Genomic DNA, 19,760 nt, shown 5'->3' with positions numbered 1-19,760 from the left:
CCCTGGACCTCCTGGGCACACCGGGCTGCCGGGGGTGGCCTCGAGGCCCTTGCGTCTCCATCCCCTCCTCCTGGCCGCCACGCAGACCTTGCTTCCTCCCAGTTCAGGTTTTTGGTGGGGACGACGTCCGCGTGTAAGGCTGGAGTGTAGAGATAGTGATCAAATTAGTAAATGACAAGCTTTTCCATTCCAGGTTGTCCTGCCTTCTTCCCTGGGTCGCCCTCCCTTAGAGGTTCTTCTTGTCCTCTTTAGCTCAACAAAGGCAGTGCAAGCTGCCCTGGTAATTGTGCAGCAGAGGTCTCTGCAAACACATTGGCTTAGCCGCGGAGAGGTTGACTTTCAGCTGAACACAGCGCCTTTTCAGCTGAATGGGATCCAATGGAAAGACATCTGTGGAGGGTTTGCAGACAGAAGGAGCACAGCAAAGTACCCTGGCCGGCCGTGGTGGGGGCAGCGGGGGTCAGACGGAGGTGCTGCTTCCCAGATCCTCTTGCATCCCCCACCATGTTCCTCCGTGTTCCCATGCTCATTTCATAAAACCAGCATGGAGCCCCAGTTTGCGTTTCCCCAGCCTGGCAAACGTGGTGATGCAATGGCATTGTGTGTGTGCGTGTGTGTGTGTGTATGTGTGTGTGTGTGTGTGCGCGTGTGCGCATGCGCGCGCGTATGCATGTCGCACATGTGTGCACACTTTGTTGCCAGAGGAGGGAGGTGGGAAGGCTGACATCAGGCCTTCAGACTGGCTCTTCATGGACAGGATCCTCGAGGGTCTTAAGCCTTGCCCTGTAGCAGAGAGGCAGGTCTCCATGCTCTTCTCAAATGTATTTGTTTGTTTCTTGTTTCTTTACAAAAACTAAAAGAAAACCACCTACCCTCACCTTCTAGCTTAACATTTAAAGGGACTGCTTAAGGTCACAGAACAGAACTCTGTCCTTCTGCGGAGCGGTTACCAGCATGACGTATGTACATACATATGCTCTTTATTGCCAAGGGTGGGTGTGTGCTCACGCAGTCTGGGTGCCCCGCTCAGGGGGCTCCCTTGGAGCGCACAGCCCTGGACTGCTCTCCAAGACGCTTCTGGGCCGCTCTATTCCTCTGCCACTTACTGGAGAGAGTTTCCTGTGTGGAGAGAGATTTCGTTGAGAAATTGTAGGACTTGCACCCCTGCCCTGAGCCTCCCGTGGGATCCCAGCGGCTCGACTGGCAGTGCCCTGGTCTGCGGGCAGCAAGGGGAAGGGCTGTGAGGCTACGAGGTGAGTTTGCGTGGAGGAGGAGTAGGGAGCGTGGGTTTAGGGGAGGTTAGCGAGCGAAGAGCAGAACCGCAGCTTCAGAGGCACGAGAAGCAGAGGCCGATGTGTCTGAAAAAGCCTGGGAAGCAGGTCCCAGGCGGGCGGTGCCGGCGGCGAGGGGCGTGGCTGCCCACCGGTGCAATGACCTCCCTGGGCCTGTGCGCCGGGTCATGTGGGTGGGTGATAGTGCCCCTCATCCCGTTATCTCTGGAAAGAGGCTCAGTCTCGCTCAGTTCAGCCAAGGAGGGTGGGGAGCCCGCAGGTGGCTGGTGACCCCGGGACTGTGGACCCTGGTATGGGGCTCGCAGGGTCCCCCTAGGATGGAGTGTCCTCTCCAGAGCCGCGCACGGCTCCCGTGGGTCCTCCGAGTGGGCTCAGTGCTTCCCTTCTCACCAGGGGGGTGACCCCTGTTGTCACCACATCGTTGTTTGCTTTACCTGAAGATTTTCCGATATTTTGAAGGATCGTGTCCAGAACTGATTGTTTCAATTGTTGATCAGTTTTGGGGTACTTCTTTCCTGGGGGAAAAATTAATAGAACAGTCAAGTCTTTTGAAAGTTAAGGCAAGTTTCCAAACGTCTTTTCAACGTTAGAAAACCATGAGCTCCGAGGCAGCAGCACCTCACAGAGCTCGTGACGTGCTTGTGGCCTCGGGCAGGGCCGGGAGACATCCTTCCTTCCAGGCAGCCATCACCAGGGCGTACAGGTGGAAAAGTTCAGTGCATCTTAGAAACTGGATCCAGGATGTATAGAAATGAAGCTGTCGTGACCAGCTGGGTTTATTCTGGGAACACAAGGCTGGCTCAACACTCAAAAATCAATTTCGTGTAATTCATGATATAAACAGCATTAACAAAACAAAACAGTTGATCATTTCCAAAGATCAGCGATTGGTGAACGAGGACTTATGGGCTGTAAGTTATTATGTTAAAAGCTGTGACCTCTGTTCCTTGCCTCTGTTCTCTTGATGAGAGTGGATCAGCACCTTTCTAATGAATGAAGTTTTGTTGAATGAGAAGCTCACCCAGGCTTCTGTGCATTGTCTCTGGCTGCTTCTGTGCCAGGATACAGTAAGTAGTGAGAGCAGGAGTCACGTTGCCGCCAGAGGCTAAATTCTTTACTGTCTGGCTTTTTACCAAAAAAGTTCACTGTGCCTACAACAGGTACCGAAACAGACTTGGCCAAAACTCAACACCCATTCACCCATCAAAACACTCAATAAACTCGGAGGAGAAGGGAACTTCTTCAGCCTAATGAAAGGACTCTGTTAAAAATGCCCACAGCTGACATCTTTAGTAAAAGCGTCCTTGATGTTTTCACTCTAAGTTATGAAAGAATGTCCATTCTAACCACTCCTATTTAACATTCAGCATTGTATTGGAGCTGGGTAATAAGGCAAAAAAAATAAATAGAAGGTATATATGTGTGTATATGTATATAAACTGTCCCCAGATGGTATGATCATAAAGAAAATCCTGACGATTCTGCAGGCGGTTTCCCGGAACTGAAGGGCGAGTTGTCCAGGGTGATGGTTACAGGATCAGTGTGAAACAATCACGCTTCCATACGCTAGAAGCAGACAACTGGGGATGAAAAGTACCATTTGTAACAACACCAAGAATTAGTAATGTGTCTATAAATATGATCAAATGTATGCACGGTTTTAATCACTAATGAGAAGTCATGGGAGACCTAAAGAAGCGAGGTCACTGCGGGTTCGAAGACTAGATAGTGTCCAGATGTCGGCTTCTTCCTGAGTGGTCTGTGGAGTTGCAGAAATCCCAATCAAATCCACATCTGACTTTTTTTTTTTTTTGGTAGAAATTAAAAAGCCGTGTCTTAAATTTTTATGAGAAGATGAACCAGAAGAGCTAAATTGATTTAGAAAATCAAGACCAAAGTAGGATTCACACTACCTGATTTCAACTGTTGTGATCTCACAGTGGCTGGTACAGTGTGATACCTGAGAAAGAAGGGGTCTTCTGTCAGTGGGATAAGAGAGAGCCCAGAAACAGACCCAGTCAACCCAGCCATCGGCTGACTGACACCGTCTGGCAACTCAAGAACAAAATGTCAGCAAAAGCAGCTCAACAGAGAAAGCTGAGCTCGGGCAGCAAACGGTGCTGAAACCGTGGAACCTCGATGTGCGAGAAAGACAGCGCAAGACGTCCGTACCTTTCATAATGTGCTCCACGAACTGGGCATAGTCCCAAACGTAAAAGAAAAGAACACAGAAAGTATTTGTGACTTTGAATTAGGCGAAGATTTCGCATATTTGACACCAAAAACATGATCCAGAAAATGAAAATTGATAAATTGGACTTGATCAATATTAAGAACTTCTGATCTTTGAAAAGCAATGTTATGCAAATGAAAAAGCAAGCCACAGTCTGGTAGAAAATATTTTCCAATCACATATCTGATGAAGGACTTGTATTCAAAACATACAGATGCTTCTCAAAATGCAGTAAGAAAAGAAACTAATAATGGACAAAATATTTGAACAGAGGTTTGTCCGAAGAAGATATGTGTACGCGTGCATGCTCAGTCGTGTCCAACTCTTTGCAACCCTATGGACTGTAGCCCACACCAGGCTCCTCTGTCCATGGGGTTCTCCAGGTAAGAACACGGGTGGATTGGCGTTTCCTACAGGCAAATAAACAGGACAAGATGCTCAACATTATTGGTTACTCAGTTTAGTTCAGTTGCTCAGTTGTGTCCAACTCTGCAACCTCATGAATCCCAGCATGCCAGGCCTCCCTGTCCATCGCCAACTCCCGGAGTTCACCCAAACTCATGTGCATGGAGTTGGTGATGCCATCCAGCCATCTCATCCTCTGTTGTCCCCTTCTCCTCCTGCCCCCAATCCCTCCCAGCATCAGGGTCTTTTCCAATGAGTCAACTCTTTGCATGAGGTGGCCAAAGTATTGGAGTTTCAGCCTCAGCATCAGTCCTTCCAATGAACACACAGGTCTGGTCTCCTTTAGGATGGACTGGTTGGACCTCCTTGCAGTCCAAGGGACTCTCAAGAGTCTTCTCCAGCACCACAGTTCAAAAGCATCAATTCTTCAGCTCTTAGCTTTCTTTACAGTCCAACTCTCACATCCATACATGACCACTGGAAAAACCATAGCCTTGACTAGACAGACCTTTGTTGGCAAAGTAATGTGTTTGCTTTTGAATATGCTATCTAGGTTGGTCATAACTTTCCTTCCAAGGAGTAAGTGTCCTTTACTTTCATGGCTACAATCAGCATCTGCAGTGATTTTGGAGCCCCCCAAAATAAAGTTTGACACTGTTTGCACTGTTTCCCCATCTATTTCCCATGAAGTGATGGGACCAGATGCCATGTCTTAGTTTTCTGAATGTTGAGCTTTAAGCCAACTTTTTCACTCTCCTCTTTCACCTTCCTCAAGAGGCCTTTTAGTTACTCTTCACTTTCTGCCATAAGGGTGGTGTCCTTTGCATATCTGAGGTTATTGCTATTTCTCCTGGCAATCTTGAAGCTTGTGCTTCATCCAGCCCAGTGTTTCTCATGATGTACTCTGCATATAAGTTAAATAAACAGAGTGACAATATACAGCCTTGACGTACTCCTTTTCCTATTTGGAACCAGTCATTTGTTCCATGTCCAGTTCTAACTGTTGCTTCCTGACCTGCATACAAATTTCTCAAGAGGCAGGTCAGGTGGTCTGGTATTTCCATCTCTTTCAGAATTTTCCACAGTTTATTGTGATCCACACAGTCAAAGGCTTTGGCATAGTCAATAAAGCAGAAATAGATGTTTTTCTGGAACTCTCTTGCTTTTTCGATGATCCCAGTGGATGTTGGCAATTTGATCTCTGGTTCCTCTGCCTTTTCTAAAACCAGCTTGAACATCTGGAAGTTCACGGTTCACGTATTGGTTACTAGAGAAATGAAAACTGGCACTACAAGGAGATGCTCCTGCAGGCTCATTAGATTTGTTAAATAGTCGAAATATCAAATATTGGGGAGGGTCCAGGAAAATCTGTTTCGACAGTTTTTTACAAAGTAAAATGCAGTTACCATGCCTCTAGATGTTTATTTAAATGAAATGAAAATTTGTCTTGACCCCAAAGCTACTGTATAGACGGTTGCAGTGGCTTTATTTATCATTCCCAAGCCTGACAACACTTCAAATGTCATTCCCCTGGTGAGGAATGAGCAAGCTGTGGCTCAAGTGGAGCGTCACGGAGGAGGAGGAAGGCGGCAGACGCCCGCGTGACTTGGCAAATTGCTGACGGAGGAAACCAGCCTCGGTCTACACAGCAAACGACACCTCACCTCGTGTCGACATTCCGGGAGAGGCAACGTCGGAGGGACGGGAAGCAGGCCGGCCTTTGTGGGGGGCAGGGGAAGGGGCTGACTACACGGAGGCATGGTACCCGAGCGACGGGCCTTTTCTGGGTCTTGTTCTCAGCGCTGGCGACACGGCACTATTTGTCAGAACTTGAGGAAGTGGGACGCTAAGGAAGGTGGATTTCACTGCATGCAAATTATACCTTCATGAAGGCCGACATTTCTTACAATCAAGGCTCTGTCTGCCCAAGTTCTTTACCTGTATTTATTTAATCCTCACAACAGCTCTACAGATGAAGCTCTGTTGTGTGTGTGTATGCTCAGTCATCAATCCGAAAGGAAATCAGTCCTGAATATTCATTGGAAGGACTGATGCTGAAGCTCCAGTACTTTGGCCACCTGATGTGAAGAGCTGACTCACTGGAAAAGACCCTGACACTGGTAAAGACTGAAGGCGGGAGGAGAAGGGGACGACAGAGGATGAGATGGTTGGATGGCATCACCAACTCAATGGACATGAGTTTGAGCAAGCTCCGGGAGTTGGTGATGGACAGGGAGGCCTGGCGTGCTGCCGTCCACGGGGTCGCAAAGAGTCGGACACGACTGAGAGAATGAACACAGCAACAACATGGTCAGTCATGTCCGACTTTTTGAGACCCTGTGGACTGCAGCCCACCAGGCTCCTCTGTCCATGGGATTCTCCAGGTAAGGATACTGGATGGAGTGGGTTGCCATTTCCTTCTTCAGAGGATCCTCCTGACCCAGGGATCAAACCTCTTGCGTTGGTAGATGAGTTATTTACCGCTAGCCTCAGCTTTGGAGAAGGCAATGGCACCCCACTCCAGTACTCTTGCCTGGAGAATCCCATGGACGGAGGAGCCTGGTGGGCTGCAGTCCATGGGGTGGCTAAGAGTCAGACACGACTGAGTGACTTCACTTTCCCTTTTCACTTTCATGCATTGGAGAAGGAAATGGCAACCCACTCCAGTGTTCTTGCCTGGAGAATCCCAGGGATGTGGGAGCCTGGTGGGTTGCTGTCTCTGGGGTCGCACAGAGTCGGACACGACTGAAGTGACTTAGCAGCAGCAGCAGCCTCAGCTCACAGATGATGGCACAGAAGTTCAGGGAGGCGAAGCAGTGTCACAGGATCAGGAGCAGTTTCATGGAGGCGGCTTTATCTCTGGCAACTGGAGGAACTTCTAGATAAGTCTGTTTCTCTGGGCGCTGGCTGCTTGCTTCTAGACTGAGCATGTCAGTTCCACCGTGAACACACACCGGCAAGGCAGACCCTGCCTCGTTCTCTGCGGGAACGTTTCCGGCTCATTAAAAAGCAGGAGTGGAGCCCCCAAGAGAAAGGCAGGAAGGAGTGTGGTGGGGAGCAGTCAGAGACGCTGCCCTGCCCCAGTGGCCTCTGGGAAACTCTCTGCTGGGGGCTCTCCTGGCATCCCCCAGAGGGGCCCCTTGCAGGTTCCCGGGCTCTGGCTCCAGGACTTCCCAGGCGGGGCTGCGTGGCCTCAGATCTCACATCCGAGAGCTGAGCTGTTGCCCTGGGTGAATCTCCCTCCACGTTCCTGTCCGACAATCAGGTTCCAAGCAGACATGCACTCTCAGCCACAGATGAGAGCTGCCTTGCTCTGGTGTGGCCTGCAGGCGCCCTGCCCGAGCAAAAGTCAGTGTAGGCTCAGACGCCGGAGGACCTGAGTTGTGGCTTCTCCAGGGCCACAGCCTCCTCACGGGGTGCTCGGGTGGACTTGAAACCGCAGTGGGCTCTGACCACCCAGAGCTGCAGCGGGTTTGTCCTGAGCAGCCCTCTTCTCGGAGACGTGGGTGTCACCCTCATGGGGCCGTGACCTGACAGCGTGGGAGGAAGGAACACAGGAAGGAAGACGAGCCTCCCTGAGCCTCAGTCCGTTTCCAAATCGGAGTACAACGGCCACATATTAAACCTCATTTGATTAATGTTTGACTCAGGAATCCTTGTTTGGGTTTACCCCATAGTTACCAGTTTGCTTTAAAATTCTGTCGATGTGGAACTCTCAGGATTTACCAGTCACATCAGCGATGCCCATCAGCTTAACTCAGGCATTAAAGTTAGTTTTTGGTAACACTCCCTAGAAAGCAATACCCAAGTATGTGCCGTGCATTTAAAGTGATGCTGAAATAAAGGAAAGGAGATGAAAGACATATGACGAGGACCATAGAATGCTGATAAATGAAATTGAAGATTCCAAGAAAAAAAGGAAAGATAGGCCCTTGGATTGGAATAATTAGTCCAGTTAAAATGGATATATTACTCAGAGCCAGCTACAGATTTAACTCAATCCATATCAAATTACCCATGACACTTTTCACAGAACCAGAACAAATAATCCTAAAATTTACACGGAACCACAAAAGACCCAGACTTGCCGGAGCAATTCTAAGGAAAAAGAACAAAGCTGGAGCCATAATCCTCCCGGGCTTCAGGTAAGCGCTACAGAACCACAGTAATCAAAGCCATGCGGCACTGATGCAGCGGCGGACACACAGATGCGTTTAACAGAAGAGAGCCCGGAAGTAAACCCACACACCTACGGCCAGTTCATCCACGACGAAGGAGGAAGACTATACAACGGAGAAAGGACATCTCTTCAGTAAATGGTGCTGGGAAAACTGCACAGCGACATGTAAAAGAATGGAATTAGAACGTTCTCTCTCTGTCAGGATTGAAGCACCCGGAGGCTTGCTTCTCCTGGGGCTTCCTCAGCGTGGACGCCAGCAGGGCACTCAGGGAGCTTCCTGAACTGCGGTCGTGGTTCCGTGACGCGTGTAAGTCAGACAGTCCTCTGCACACCTGAGCGAGCACAGTGAGGCGTGTCAGTTCTGCCTTCATACAGCTGGAAGCGAAAAAGAAAATCGCTACAGCGTCGCCTGAAGAAGCGAGTTACAGAGTTTATACCGTATGTTTCAACTGTATTTTAAACATTAGCCTTGAAAAATGACTGAAGGGAAGGAATAAAAGGAAAGATCTTGATGAAAAGAATGGCCCTTAAAATATGAGCTGTCCAAACTCACTCTTAATTAGAAAATGGCAAATTAAAACGAGATGGGAACACGCTCCTCACCCATCAGCTTGGCGGTAGCTGACAAGCGTGAGCACGCACGGAGGGGAGGCCGGGTCCCACAGCCTCTCCTCTGCCTGCGGGTGCGAGCGGGGAGGGAGCTGCTCTTACCGTTGCTGTGGAGACTGTCTGCAGCGCCTGAGGACGTCCGTGAGTCGTGGTGACCCTCGGGGCCACTGGTTCCGTAAGACGCGTCCACACTGGGCTCTTGGATGAAGAACATGGGGAAGGGGAAACATTTGCGTGGTTACATATTTATCTACATCTTGGCTCATACTTTTTTTTTAGAAGTTTGGGTTAAAACACCACTCTTGTTTTCAGATTTTATTGGGAAGTGTTTTGGGAAGTTATTATGTATAATGAATACCAGGGTCAGGCGTTATCTGACTACGAAGATTACAGGTCACTCCTTTTTTGACCCCTTATCCCAGTCCTAAGAATTTTCCCTGGAGATTCATCGCCAACGACAGAAACATTCACACGTGCCAGGCTGTTCATTGCAGCGGTGTGTGTGGTGCTCATAGCTGCAGAGGGTGGAAACGAGTGAACAGGCGGTGCACAGGTAACAGGGCACTAGAGTGGCTCACTCTGCCCACTCGGTTGGCTGCCTTCTATGGGGTCTCACAGAGTCGGACACGACTGAAGTGACTTAGCAGCAGCAGCAGCAGCAGCAGAGTGGCTCACACCCTGTGGACACCGCGCAGCTGCGAGAGCTAGACGAGACCATCCTCACGTGGAGTGATGCTCAGGTTTCAAGATTGAGTGGGAGAAAAAGGCTAGAGGGGATTTACGGTGTGAACCCTTGGAGCAATAAAGGAGGGACACACGAATATCCCTCATCTCCTCATCTGTGCAAAACGAGACCCAGCAAGGACAGGGTGGAACTGACAAGGCTGGTCCCCTGTGGCCAGGTGGGGTCATGGGGTGGGGGGGTGCCACAGAGTCAAACATAAATGAAGTGAAGTGAAGTCTCAGTCGTGTCTGACTCTTTGTGACCCCATGGACTGTAGCCTGCCAGGCTCCTCCCTCTGTCCATGGGATTTTCCAGGCAAGAATACTGGAGAGGGTTGCCATTTCCTTCTCCAGAGGAACTTCCCGACCCAGGGATTGAACCCGGGTCTCCTACATTGTAGGTAGACGCTTTTACCGTCTAGGCCACCCGGGAAGTCTGTAAACAAGTATTTATAATTAACAGGAAGAAGGGACTGACATGGAGAGCAAACAGCAGCAGGGAGCTGATGATGGAAAGAAGCCACGTGTGGAGTGCCTGGTAGGGAGGGGCAGCCCCGGGCCACCCTAAATCACGGGTGTCATTCTGCAGCGGGGAGCCTGGGTCTTCTCTAGGGTTGGGGGGGCAGCATCCTGAATCCAGGACTAAGCAGTGATTGAATATGTTGTGGAAAGTGGGGGCCAGGTTTCTGACAAAGTGGTACCAAAAGGAGCTTCAAGAAGGGTCCTGGAAGAACCCTGTGGTGCTCGAGGGGTGCACTGTGGTTTAGAGTGAAAGAAGGGGAGCAGGGAGGCAGACGGGACCCAGCACAGAGGTGCGTGTCTGTGCGTGTGGGCGTCTGTGTGCGCGCGTGTGTCTGAGTCTGCTTCTGCCCAGGACGTGCTGTGCTGCCAGAGAGTGAGGACGTGCCTGAAAGGCCGGGGCGACGAAGGACAGAGAAACTAAACAGAAGGCGTTCCAAGGCAAGTTTGGGGCAATGTGGACAAAGAAAATAACGCATTAACGTGCTAAAATTGACAGAATGAGTAAATATTTATGAGTGTGAGTGGATATTAAGAAGCGTTTAAGTATGCACATACATGCACACATATTTATAAAGGGCAAGCTCTTTCTAAAGCAGAATCCCAATCAATAAGCAGAGATGCCTGATAGAAACAGAACGCCACTGCTTGGCCAACACCACACCGGACTGCGGGCGACCCAACAAGTCCGAGTGTGCAATGCCTTCCGAGACGCTAGAAATATCAGCCCTCTGCCTGCTCCGTATTCCAAACACCAGCCGCCAGCTCACTGGAGAGCCTGGGGGACGGGCTGCAATGCACATCCCCAGGCCCCGCCTGCGGAGACACTCAACCAGCCGGCCAGAACGTGTTCTAGGCAGCTCCCCTCCCGAGCAGTGGTGATCTGCGGAAAGCAGCCTCGCTCTCCAGCCTGGGCTGTTCGTTCCAGGAAGAGGCGTTTCTGTCTGTACCCTGCAGTCCTCCCACCACATCTGAGCTCAGGTGGGGGCCTGCCAGGGTGCATTTACCATTGAGAATTTTGTCCTCAGTCTCCAGAGATATTGGTGACAAGTCTGCAAACTCGTGGAAACCCTCAGGAACACTGAGTTGGTCACTCTCATCAATGCGGGCATCTTGAGGAGGAGCATGGAAGAAACGGGGGAAAGCATGAATGCAGGGATGCTCTGACCCACTCTGCACTTTGGAACTTGAGACGGGGACGCTAACACGCTTTCCAGCTTCTCCTGACAGTGTGCTCCAGTGAGTCAACACGCACAGGCGGGCATTCTCTGACCTCTGTGAACCCAGCCGTTTGGCGGATGTTCTGAGAGGTGATCCCAGGAACTGGCATTGACGTCTGGATGCAGAATTTCAAGAAAACGCTGACCTTCCCTGCTGCTGAACGCATTCCATGCCCTGTTGTAGATTTCAGACACACGGCTCTCACCGCCGTTGCGGGTTAACCGCGTGTTCTGTTTGGACCTCAGGGTGCTATTTCTCTTTTCTGTGTGTGTTTGGACTACACTAAGCTGCAAACTCTGGGAGATGGGGAAGGATAGGGAAGCCTGGCATGCTGCAGTTCGTGGGGTCACAAAGAGTCGGACACGACTGAGCGACTGAACAACAACAAAACTGCACTTGGGAAAAGCACGCTGTTTTGTTCGCTACCAGCTCTGTGGCCGGGGGCCAGTCCATTCAGACCCTAGTTTTGTCCCCTGTCGGCTGGAGTCAAGTCCCCGCCCCTGCTCTCAGGAGGCTTAGGGGAGCGTCACACTCGAGGGGTAGTCGGAAGCTCTGGCCTGCATGCATCCTGGGGTCCTGCAGCGGCTAAGCCCCACATGCACCCCAAGCACCAGGCCTCTCCTGCACGTTCCCCCAGAGACCTCCCAGATACAGGAGCTTGTCTCTGCCCGTCTGGGTTTGACCTTCCTGCCTCGGGAAGATTACAGAAAATATGGGACTACTGTGTCCTTCACATCTCCATCTGCCTTTGCCCCAGGAGTAGCTGATCTCAAAGATGCTGCCAAGATGGGACTGTGCATACACACCGCAGACCTCCAGGAACACAGGCAATTAAGGCTCGAAAAGGTGAATACTTGCTTTTCTCCTTGAATAATCTTGTTGATGCCGTTGTTCCACCACTTTGGATTTTAGGCATTGATGATCTGTTTGGCTCCAACATCTCCTTGACTAGAATTTCATCTTGGGAAAAGCACACAAGGATGCCTGTTACACCCTTCTGCTCCACGCAGCCCTAAGGCAGTCGGTGAGAGCAGGACTGGACACAGGGACCCAAGGACATGGGGAGACGGACTTGGTTTCTAAAAACCTTGTTCAGGCGCGGGGAGACCACTGCCTCCCTAAGTAACTTCTGGAAACCTGAGCTCATCCGGGTACGTGGACACCCTTGCTGGAGACAAGATGCTGGAAACCTGACCCTGCCTGGTCATGAATCTCCTTCTGCCCCAGGGGCCGCTCTGTCCCCTCTGAGACACCCCGCCTCTGTGATCTGCGCCCCGGGAGGCAGGCAGGTGCGAGCGTCTTTCCTGATTTCTACCCAAGGCGGCCGGCCTGCTTTCTGCCTGCGCATCCCCGTGCCCGCCCAGGGAGCGTCTAACGCGGGCCCTGGCCTTGGTGTCGGGCAGCCCTGGACCACACCTGGCTCTGTGCTCACCGGACGTCCTCTGACGTCTCTCGGGCCTCGGGCTTCCTTGTCTATACGACGGGGTCTGCGCTTACCTCATCAGGATTTGTTTGAGGTTCAAATGAAGCCGTGCGTGTAGGACACGGTTGACACAGTCCGGGTCCAGGGTGGGGGCTATGTGAACACACGTCAGTGCCGAGGCCCAGGTTCAAACCCCGAGGCCAAGCCGACCAGCCTGTCCACGCGCTGGGTCTGTGCTGACTCCCGCCCAGCGGGGTGACCAGCCCACCCCGGCTTGCCCTGCTTTTCCTGTTTTAGCAAGGAAGTCCCACATCCCAGGAGCCCCTCGGTCCCAGCAAGGAGGCCGGCTGGGCCCCCGGTTCCAGCTCATGTGGAGACACATGGAAATGTTCACACTTGTGGGTGTCATACACGTAATTGTCTCTGGAAAAAATCCCAGGTAGCGATGAGCCCAACAGACGTGCAAGGTGAGAAACGCCTGTGCTTTTAAACCTCGTGTATTTTCTACTTTAAACTTTCCCTTTAGAGAAATGAGATGTTGAATGTGCAAACGGACAACGACCGGACCTGCATCACACAGCGAGCACACTGACCCCTGTGTGAGCGCCCGCAGGGCAGCCAGCGGGCTCTGGACGTCACACCTGCAGGACGCTGACCGCCGTCCCCGCGACGGTCCCGGAGACCAGACACCCGCAGTGGCACCGTCAGACCCTCCAGGACAGCGTGAGTCACAGCTGCTCCCTGACCTGCGGAGCAGGGTCCTCCCCAAGTGGGCACCTGACCACAGCCCCAGGTCTAAGCTGCAGCCCCCCTCAGCGGCGTCCCCATCACCACTCCCGTCTGGCGGGGCCTCAGACCCGGCCACCTCCCTGCCTGTGCGGCTTGCACCAGGGTGTCTGGGCTACAGCCCCCAGCCCCCCGCCCCGCCCAGACGGCCGTGTTTGGGAGGAGGAGTTTCCTTACCAGATACTCCAGGCATATCCTCCTGAACTTGTGTATTGTTCGTTGCAGTGGTTGAACCTGAGGTGGGGGAATAAGGAGCCTCGTAGGTTAACAATGTTCCTCGAACTGGCACCAACTTCTCTCCAAATAGGTTTGGTTTTGTGGGCCCACCAGCCTGCTCGATGGGGGGAAGCCCTGCACAGGATCTGGGGACTCACGGCTCGTCTGGAAGGAGGTTAGAGGGTGATGACAGGTGGCCCTGCTCTGGGAACCAACCCCGCTCCTGGGCAGGCTCACTGGCACCGCCCTCGGGGAGGGTAAGAAGGGGCATGTGCATCCTTCTGTGAAAACCACACTCTCCTCCCCGATGACAGGTTCTAGCCGCGAGCCTGTCTGGGGCTGAGGACGTGACGTGGAGGAAGGGAGACGGGCACGGCCGCCTGCCCTCTGCCCCTCTGCTTGGGGACCTGAGAGTCCAGCCTCTGCGGCTCCTCGTCTATAAACAGCAATCCCGTTGGGGGGCTCGGTCCCCTGGGGCTGGCCTCTGGAAGCCAGTCCTCCGTGGGGCCCTAGACCCCTGGCTCCACCTTCCCGGCCTCGCTGACCTGAATCAGCCATGCGGGGCCGGGCAGGGTGCAGAGACCCTGAGCACTGGTCCCCACTGCACCCCCAGGGCGCCTCCCACTCTTCTCAGAGCTGGTGTTGGGGTCCACGTCCTCCACTCAAGGTCAAGATCAGCCCTGTCCTTCAGCCCCAGGGAGACCAGAGAGCAGAGGCCACCCCCCAGGACCCCCAGGACCCCAAGGAGACCAGAGAGCAGACGGCCGCCCCCAGGACCCTGGGAGACCAGAGAGAAGACAGCTGCCCCCTGGACCCCAGGCAAGGCCACCTTCCCGTTGCTTCACACAGAGCGCTCAGGTGGTGTCTGCAGGCGTTCAAGTTCCAGCACTAAACCAATGACGACGCTGATTTTGAAATGGTTTTAATGACGGACAATCTGCATAGCAATCGCTCATCTGCGCACACGCGGGCTCAGAACAATGCAGGGAAACTGCACAGAAAGGTCTGTGCTGTGATAACAATCGCTTCCCAGTGAGCTGACCTCTGTCAGCACCGCAAACAAAAGTACAGTCCTCTTCGGAGGCGACGTTAGCGAGTCATTACAGATGGGCACAGCTGCTCCTGCGAGCGCTTTGTTAAAAATATTCTTCTCATTTCGCGTCTGTCCCTAATTATAATGGGGCCATTGTGCAAGCCCGCCGTGCGCGTGTGCAGAGAAATATTGATGTTTGTGACGCCTGCCTGGCCCGTCAAGTGTGGCTGCCTGTCCGCCTGCGTCTCCTCCCGCCGTCCAGGGTCCGCAGGCCCTGTGCCCTGTGCCCTGTGCCCTGTGCCCACGCAGGGACGACGCTGCTTGCTCCGTGTTTGAACGTGCGCATCCTGGCCCTGGCACGGGCTCGCCGTGGAGCGCTGCGGGTGTGCTCTGCTCCACCCGGGGAAAGCAGGACGGTGACCTCTGCCCTCCCGGGGCCATGGCCACCCCCTTCCTGACCTCTGGGTCAGGCCAGCCCGGTGTCCGCCGAGGCTGGAGGTTGGAACAGAGACTGTGCCCAGGACCGGCCCTGAGCTCTCTCAGGGTCAGGCCAGCCCGGTGTCCACCGAGGCTGAAGGCTGGAGCAGAGACCACAGCCCGGGACCAGCCCTGAGCTGCCCTCGGGGTCAGGCCAGCCCAGTGTCCGCCAAGGCTTGAGGCTGGAGCAGAGACCACAGCCCGGGACCAGCCCTGAGCTGCCCTCGGGGTCAGGCCAGCCCAGTGTCCGCCAAGGCTTGAGGCTGGAGCAGAGACCACGGCCCGGGACCGGCCCTGAGCTGCCCTCGGGCTTGCTATGGACGCTCTGTCGGGACGAGGAGCCAGACAGGCTTAGGGCCGCGTCGGGAGACTTGGGTCAGTCCCGGCGGGAGCCATTCCCGTGGGTGCCAGGGGCGGGGAGCCACAAAAGCCGTGGCAGCGGGGAGCCAGCGCGGGGTGAGCCCCCATCGCTGCCCATCACAGACCCCGTGCCCCAGCACCCAGAGGATGCCTCCTTGCAGGCGCCTCAAAACTCAGTGTCCTGAGGAAAGATCGCTAGAAACGCCAGCTTCTTCACGGCAAGGTCAGGCAGGGGACCCCCTGCCCTCCCGCCAGACCCGGAGCGGGCTGGGCCTCCCTGGTCACTTGGGGCCGGGCTGAAGCCGTGTCCTTCTTGGTAGAGCTGCTTGAGCCCTGTGGGGACCTCCAGGGCTGCTCATCCACTGGGCACCGTGCAGGGGGCCTGGCAGGGCCTCGTTCCTTGGGCTCGTCCCTCTGAGGAGGGTGGGAGGGGGCCTGGGCTCAGGTGTCCCGGCAGAAAAGTGGGGTCACGGGGGACCCCGCCCCCTGCAGTCCTCGGGCAGCGATCCCATCCCAGGAGGGCAGCGTCCACTGTCGCCTTCCTTGACCCAGGGGTCGGGATGCAGCGGCCGGAGCCCAGCGGGGCCTGCCTGGGTGGGATTCGAACCCGCCGCCTGTAAAGCACGTTCTGAGACCCGGGGGGAGGTTTGGGCATGGGCCAGGATTGGCCCTGCCTGGGAGCTTTCTTCATTTTGTTAGTGCTTCAGTGACGCTCAAGGTGCGTAAAAGAAAAATGCCCTTATCTTAGCAAGACGCATTTGCAGGGAATCGTAAGACATTTTGGGCGATGCTAAAATACTCCAATAACCACGAAAGTGTGTGTGTGTGTGTGTGTGTGTGTGTGTGTGTGTGTGCCAAACAAGATGGCAAAATGTGTACGACTGAAACCAGGGAATGGAGTTTCTTTCCACGACTCCTCTACTTTTGGGTAGGCTATAAATGTCGATCGTAAAAGTTAAAGTATATAATGCATGCTACTCCCCCATCCGAAAAACTCTTGGAATATAGGAGAGCTGTGCAGCTTGCTCCATCCTCCAGGAATAAGTGGTAAATCTGGAGCGGCACGCAGGGGAAGGGCCTGGGAGAACCCCTTGCCCCCGGACTCACCCGGGGCCCCCGTTTCCTCCCGGCCACGACTGCGCCGAGGCTGTACCTGAGGTCACGTTGAGCGGCGGGAGCTCGGCTCCCTGCCCGCAGTGGAGCAGCAGGACCAGGAGGACCACTCCTGTGGTGGCCGCCATGCCCCTCGAGCAGAAGGAGGACCCTCTCCTGAAGGCCCCTCAGCTTCTCCCGCCTCCGTCTCCAGGACACAGTGGAATGCCCAGGGTGTGTGACATCACGGCAGGAGAGGAGCCGGGTCCTGCCCGTGTGGGGGGTCGTGACGGGGAAGAGGGGGCCCCCTGGGGCCGAGGGGAGCAGGGACCCTTCTCCTCACCCCTGGTGAGCTCCTTCTTCAGGCCTGTCGGCCCTGGGACCTGGCAAAACCCAGCAATTCAGCTTCGGGCAAAAGAGGTGGCTGGAAGGAGGCTGGGGCTCACCGAGCCGCGAGCTGGAGCCGGCAGGGCAGCAGGGGTGGTGCCCAGGCCTCCCCACGTCCCCAGAGCCCTGCAGCAGCAGCCCCCTTCTCCACCCCTGGGGGAATCTCGCTCCACTCGCACTGGTGAGACGACCCCATGGCAGGCCCTCACGCGGGCTCAGCTGGGCCCTGTGTGTGCACAGTCATGTCCGGCTTTGCAACCCCATGGACTGTAGCCCCCCAGGCTCTTCTGTCCATGGGATTCTCCAGGTGAGAATACTGGAGTGGGCTGCCATTTCCTCCTCCAGGGGATCTTCCCCACCCAGGGATTAAACCCACATCTTCTGCATTGGCCGGTGGACTCTGTCACTGAGCCTCCAGGGAAGCCCGTGGGCCTTAAGCCATCCCACATCCCAATCCTGGACCACCTCCCGTGTCTGGGGTCGGAGTGGGGTGGCTGGTTCCCCCAGGGCGGGGTGGGCCCAGGTGGACAGTCCTCCAGCCACAGGGTGGTGGTCCTGGACACACAACAGCCGTGCCCCCTAAGCCTGGGACGGAGCCTAAAGACGGCGCACCTGCTGGAGGACTCTGGCTGTTTTTCTCGAGGATACCGGGAGCTAATGTGGACGTGCGGGCAGCAGTCCACCTTGAGGAGTGGCCCTGGAGGATGCTGCGAACGTTGCAGCGTCTGTAGCCTTATTAAACGTGAACAGAGCTCGCGTTTGCAGGTGGCATGGTGGGTTCGTGTCCTACATGGGCCAGTCAGTGGTCTGAGGATCTTGGACCAGCATCCTCGAGGGGAAAACAGCACCATGGAAGGACCCACAGTCTGAGCCGCTGTCTGTGGCAGCCAGAGGCAGCAGGGAAGCCAACATCTGCAGTGACCGTCCGGAGGGAAAGAACTGCCCACAGCAAACCGAGGAGGTGGAAGCTTGGCTGCAGTAACCAGCCCCGGAGGTGAAGCTGTCAGTCACCATCCAGGTCAGCCCCCGCCTGGACCGGATCAGAAACCGACAGTTTCCCTTCCCGAGGTTTAGCCTCCACTTGCAGCTCAGACCAAGCAGAGCCAGCCGGTTCACACACAGGAAGCTCTGGACGTCTCCCTGTGAGGGTGTGGGTAGCCCCGCCTGGGGCAGGGGTGTCCTGAAGACTCGCTCCAAATACCCAGAGCTGTCATCTTGCGGGTTCTGGGGGTGGAAGCCCCCGCCAGGGTCCCGGGACGACGGTGAAGGTGAGCGCAGCACCACCTGCCTCCCGGGGGCCCCGGGGAGCTGTTTCCTCCTCCTGCTCCTGGGAGGCGCGCTTTCCTGGGCTGTAGTCCTTGCCCTCCCTCCTCGAAGCCCGTCCTGCCTGTCCTGCATGACTTGTAGAGCCCTGGTTGGCGCCTGCGTGTGCCAGGCTGAGTGGGCCACACCGCCTGCACAGATGGGACAATATTCTGGATGTTTCCGTGAGGCTATTCAAAGTGAGATTTATGTTTAAAGTGGGGGGCTTTGCAGTTACAGTAAGACATATACTGTATAATTCCACTTATATGAAATACTTGAAGTGGTCAGGGTCATAGAGATAGAAAGCAGAAGGGTGGAGGAGGGGTGGAATGGGGACTGTTTAAAGGGGACAGACTTTCTGTTTCATAAGATAAAGAGAATTATGGGGCTGTTCCCATTAAACGGTTTAACTTATTTGTATAAAATATGAAATTACAGAGTTAAAGGTTGGCGGTAACGGGCTTTTTAGAAGCTAATAATTCTAAGTATATTCTGCTCTTCAAAGAAATGTCTTTTTTTCTAAAAAGGAGCTATGGGGATAGATGGGGGTGATGACTGAACAGGCCCGTGACTGTACTGTATATCTCTGAACCTCACACCTGAGCATGCTTCTAGTGTGAAGTTTTATGTCACGTTGTTTTCCAAATTGGGAGGGAAAGCTATACAGAGAGAAAGTGCATGGAAGAGTCTGTGGCATGTGTTAGGTGCTCAGTAAATGCTAGGCATGAGAGGAAACTAAAAAATAAACTGGGTGATTGTGGGTGCTCCTTGTCCAATCAGTTGAAGGCCTGGATAGAAAAAAAAAAAAAGACTGAAGTTCCCCAGGCAAGAGGGACTCTGCAGACGGAAGGCAGCACCAGCTCATCCCTGGGTTTCCAGCTTGCTCGCCTGCCCTGCCATCACAGTTGTGAGTCAGTTCCTTAAAATAAATCTTTATATAAATACCTATGGGCTTCCCGGAGAAGACAGGTTAGATTAACTTCTAACAGTCCATCCCAGAACTCAAACCTGAATATTCACTAGAAGGACTGATGCTGAAGCTGAAGCTCTAATACTGTGGCCACCTGATGTGAAGAACTGACTCAGAAAAGACCCTGATGCTGGGAAAGATTGAAGGCAGGAGGAGAAGGGGATGAGATGGTTGGATGGCACAGAGGATGAGATGGTTGGATGGCATCACCCACTCAATGGACACGGGCTTGAACAAGCTCCTGGAGATGGTGAAGGACAGGGAGGCCCGGAGTGCTGCAGTCCACGGAGTCGCAAAGAGCTGGACATGACTGAAGTGACTGAGTGCACATACACGAATGTATTTTAGGATGATCTGGTCTATATCTGCAAAATATTTTGCTGGAATTTGTGTGAAACCTGTACATCAATTTGAGGAGACTTGTTAAATGTGTTTTTCTGCCTGGATTGATATGACTGAGTGCCTCTTCATTAGCTTGCTAAGATGGCCAGTCATACTGAGAAATTTCCATAGTTTTATCTTTTTGTCA

General features: G+C 53.8%; 1 protein-coding gene across 1 annotated transcript; it reads right to left on the bottom strand.

The window, feature by feature from the left end:
* Positions 1-964: 964 nt before the first annotated feature.
* Positions 965-16,718, bottom strand: SPACA7 (sperm acrosome associated 7). Its single transcript, XM_086328704.1, has 6 exons — positions 16,631-16,718; positions 13,569-13,625; positions 12,041-12,142; positions 10,969-11,073; positions 8,822-8,917; positions 965-1,807 (listed from the first exon to the last, which is right to left on the bottom strand). Exons 1-6 carry the CDS (start codon positions 16,716-16,718, stop codon positions 1,605-1,607), a joined length of 651 nt encoding a protein of 216 aa, XP_086184830.1. The 3' UTR covers positions 965-1,604.
* Positions 16,719-19,760: the final 3,042 nt, after the last annotated feature.

Source organism: Bos grunniens, chromosome 12, assembly GCF_055505025.1.
Source record: "Bos grunniens cultivar Pamir isolate PY7600 chromosome 12, Bosgru_T2T1.0, whole genome shotgun sequence".
In the NCBI taxonomy this organism is placed as follows: domain Eukaryota; kingdom Metazoa; phylum Chordata; class Mammalia; order Artiodactyla; family Bovidae; genus Bos; species Bos grunniens.
The sequence above is the reverse complement of the archived record's forward strand: the minus strand, read 5'-3'. Positions and strand labels throughout refer to the sequence as shown.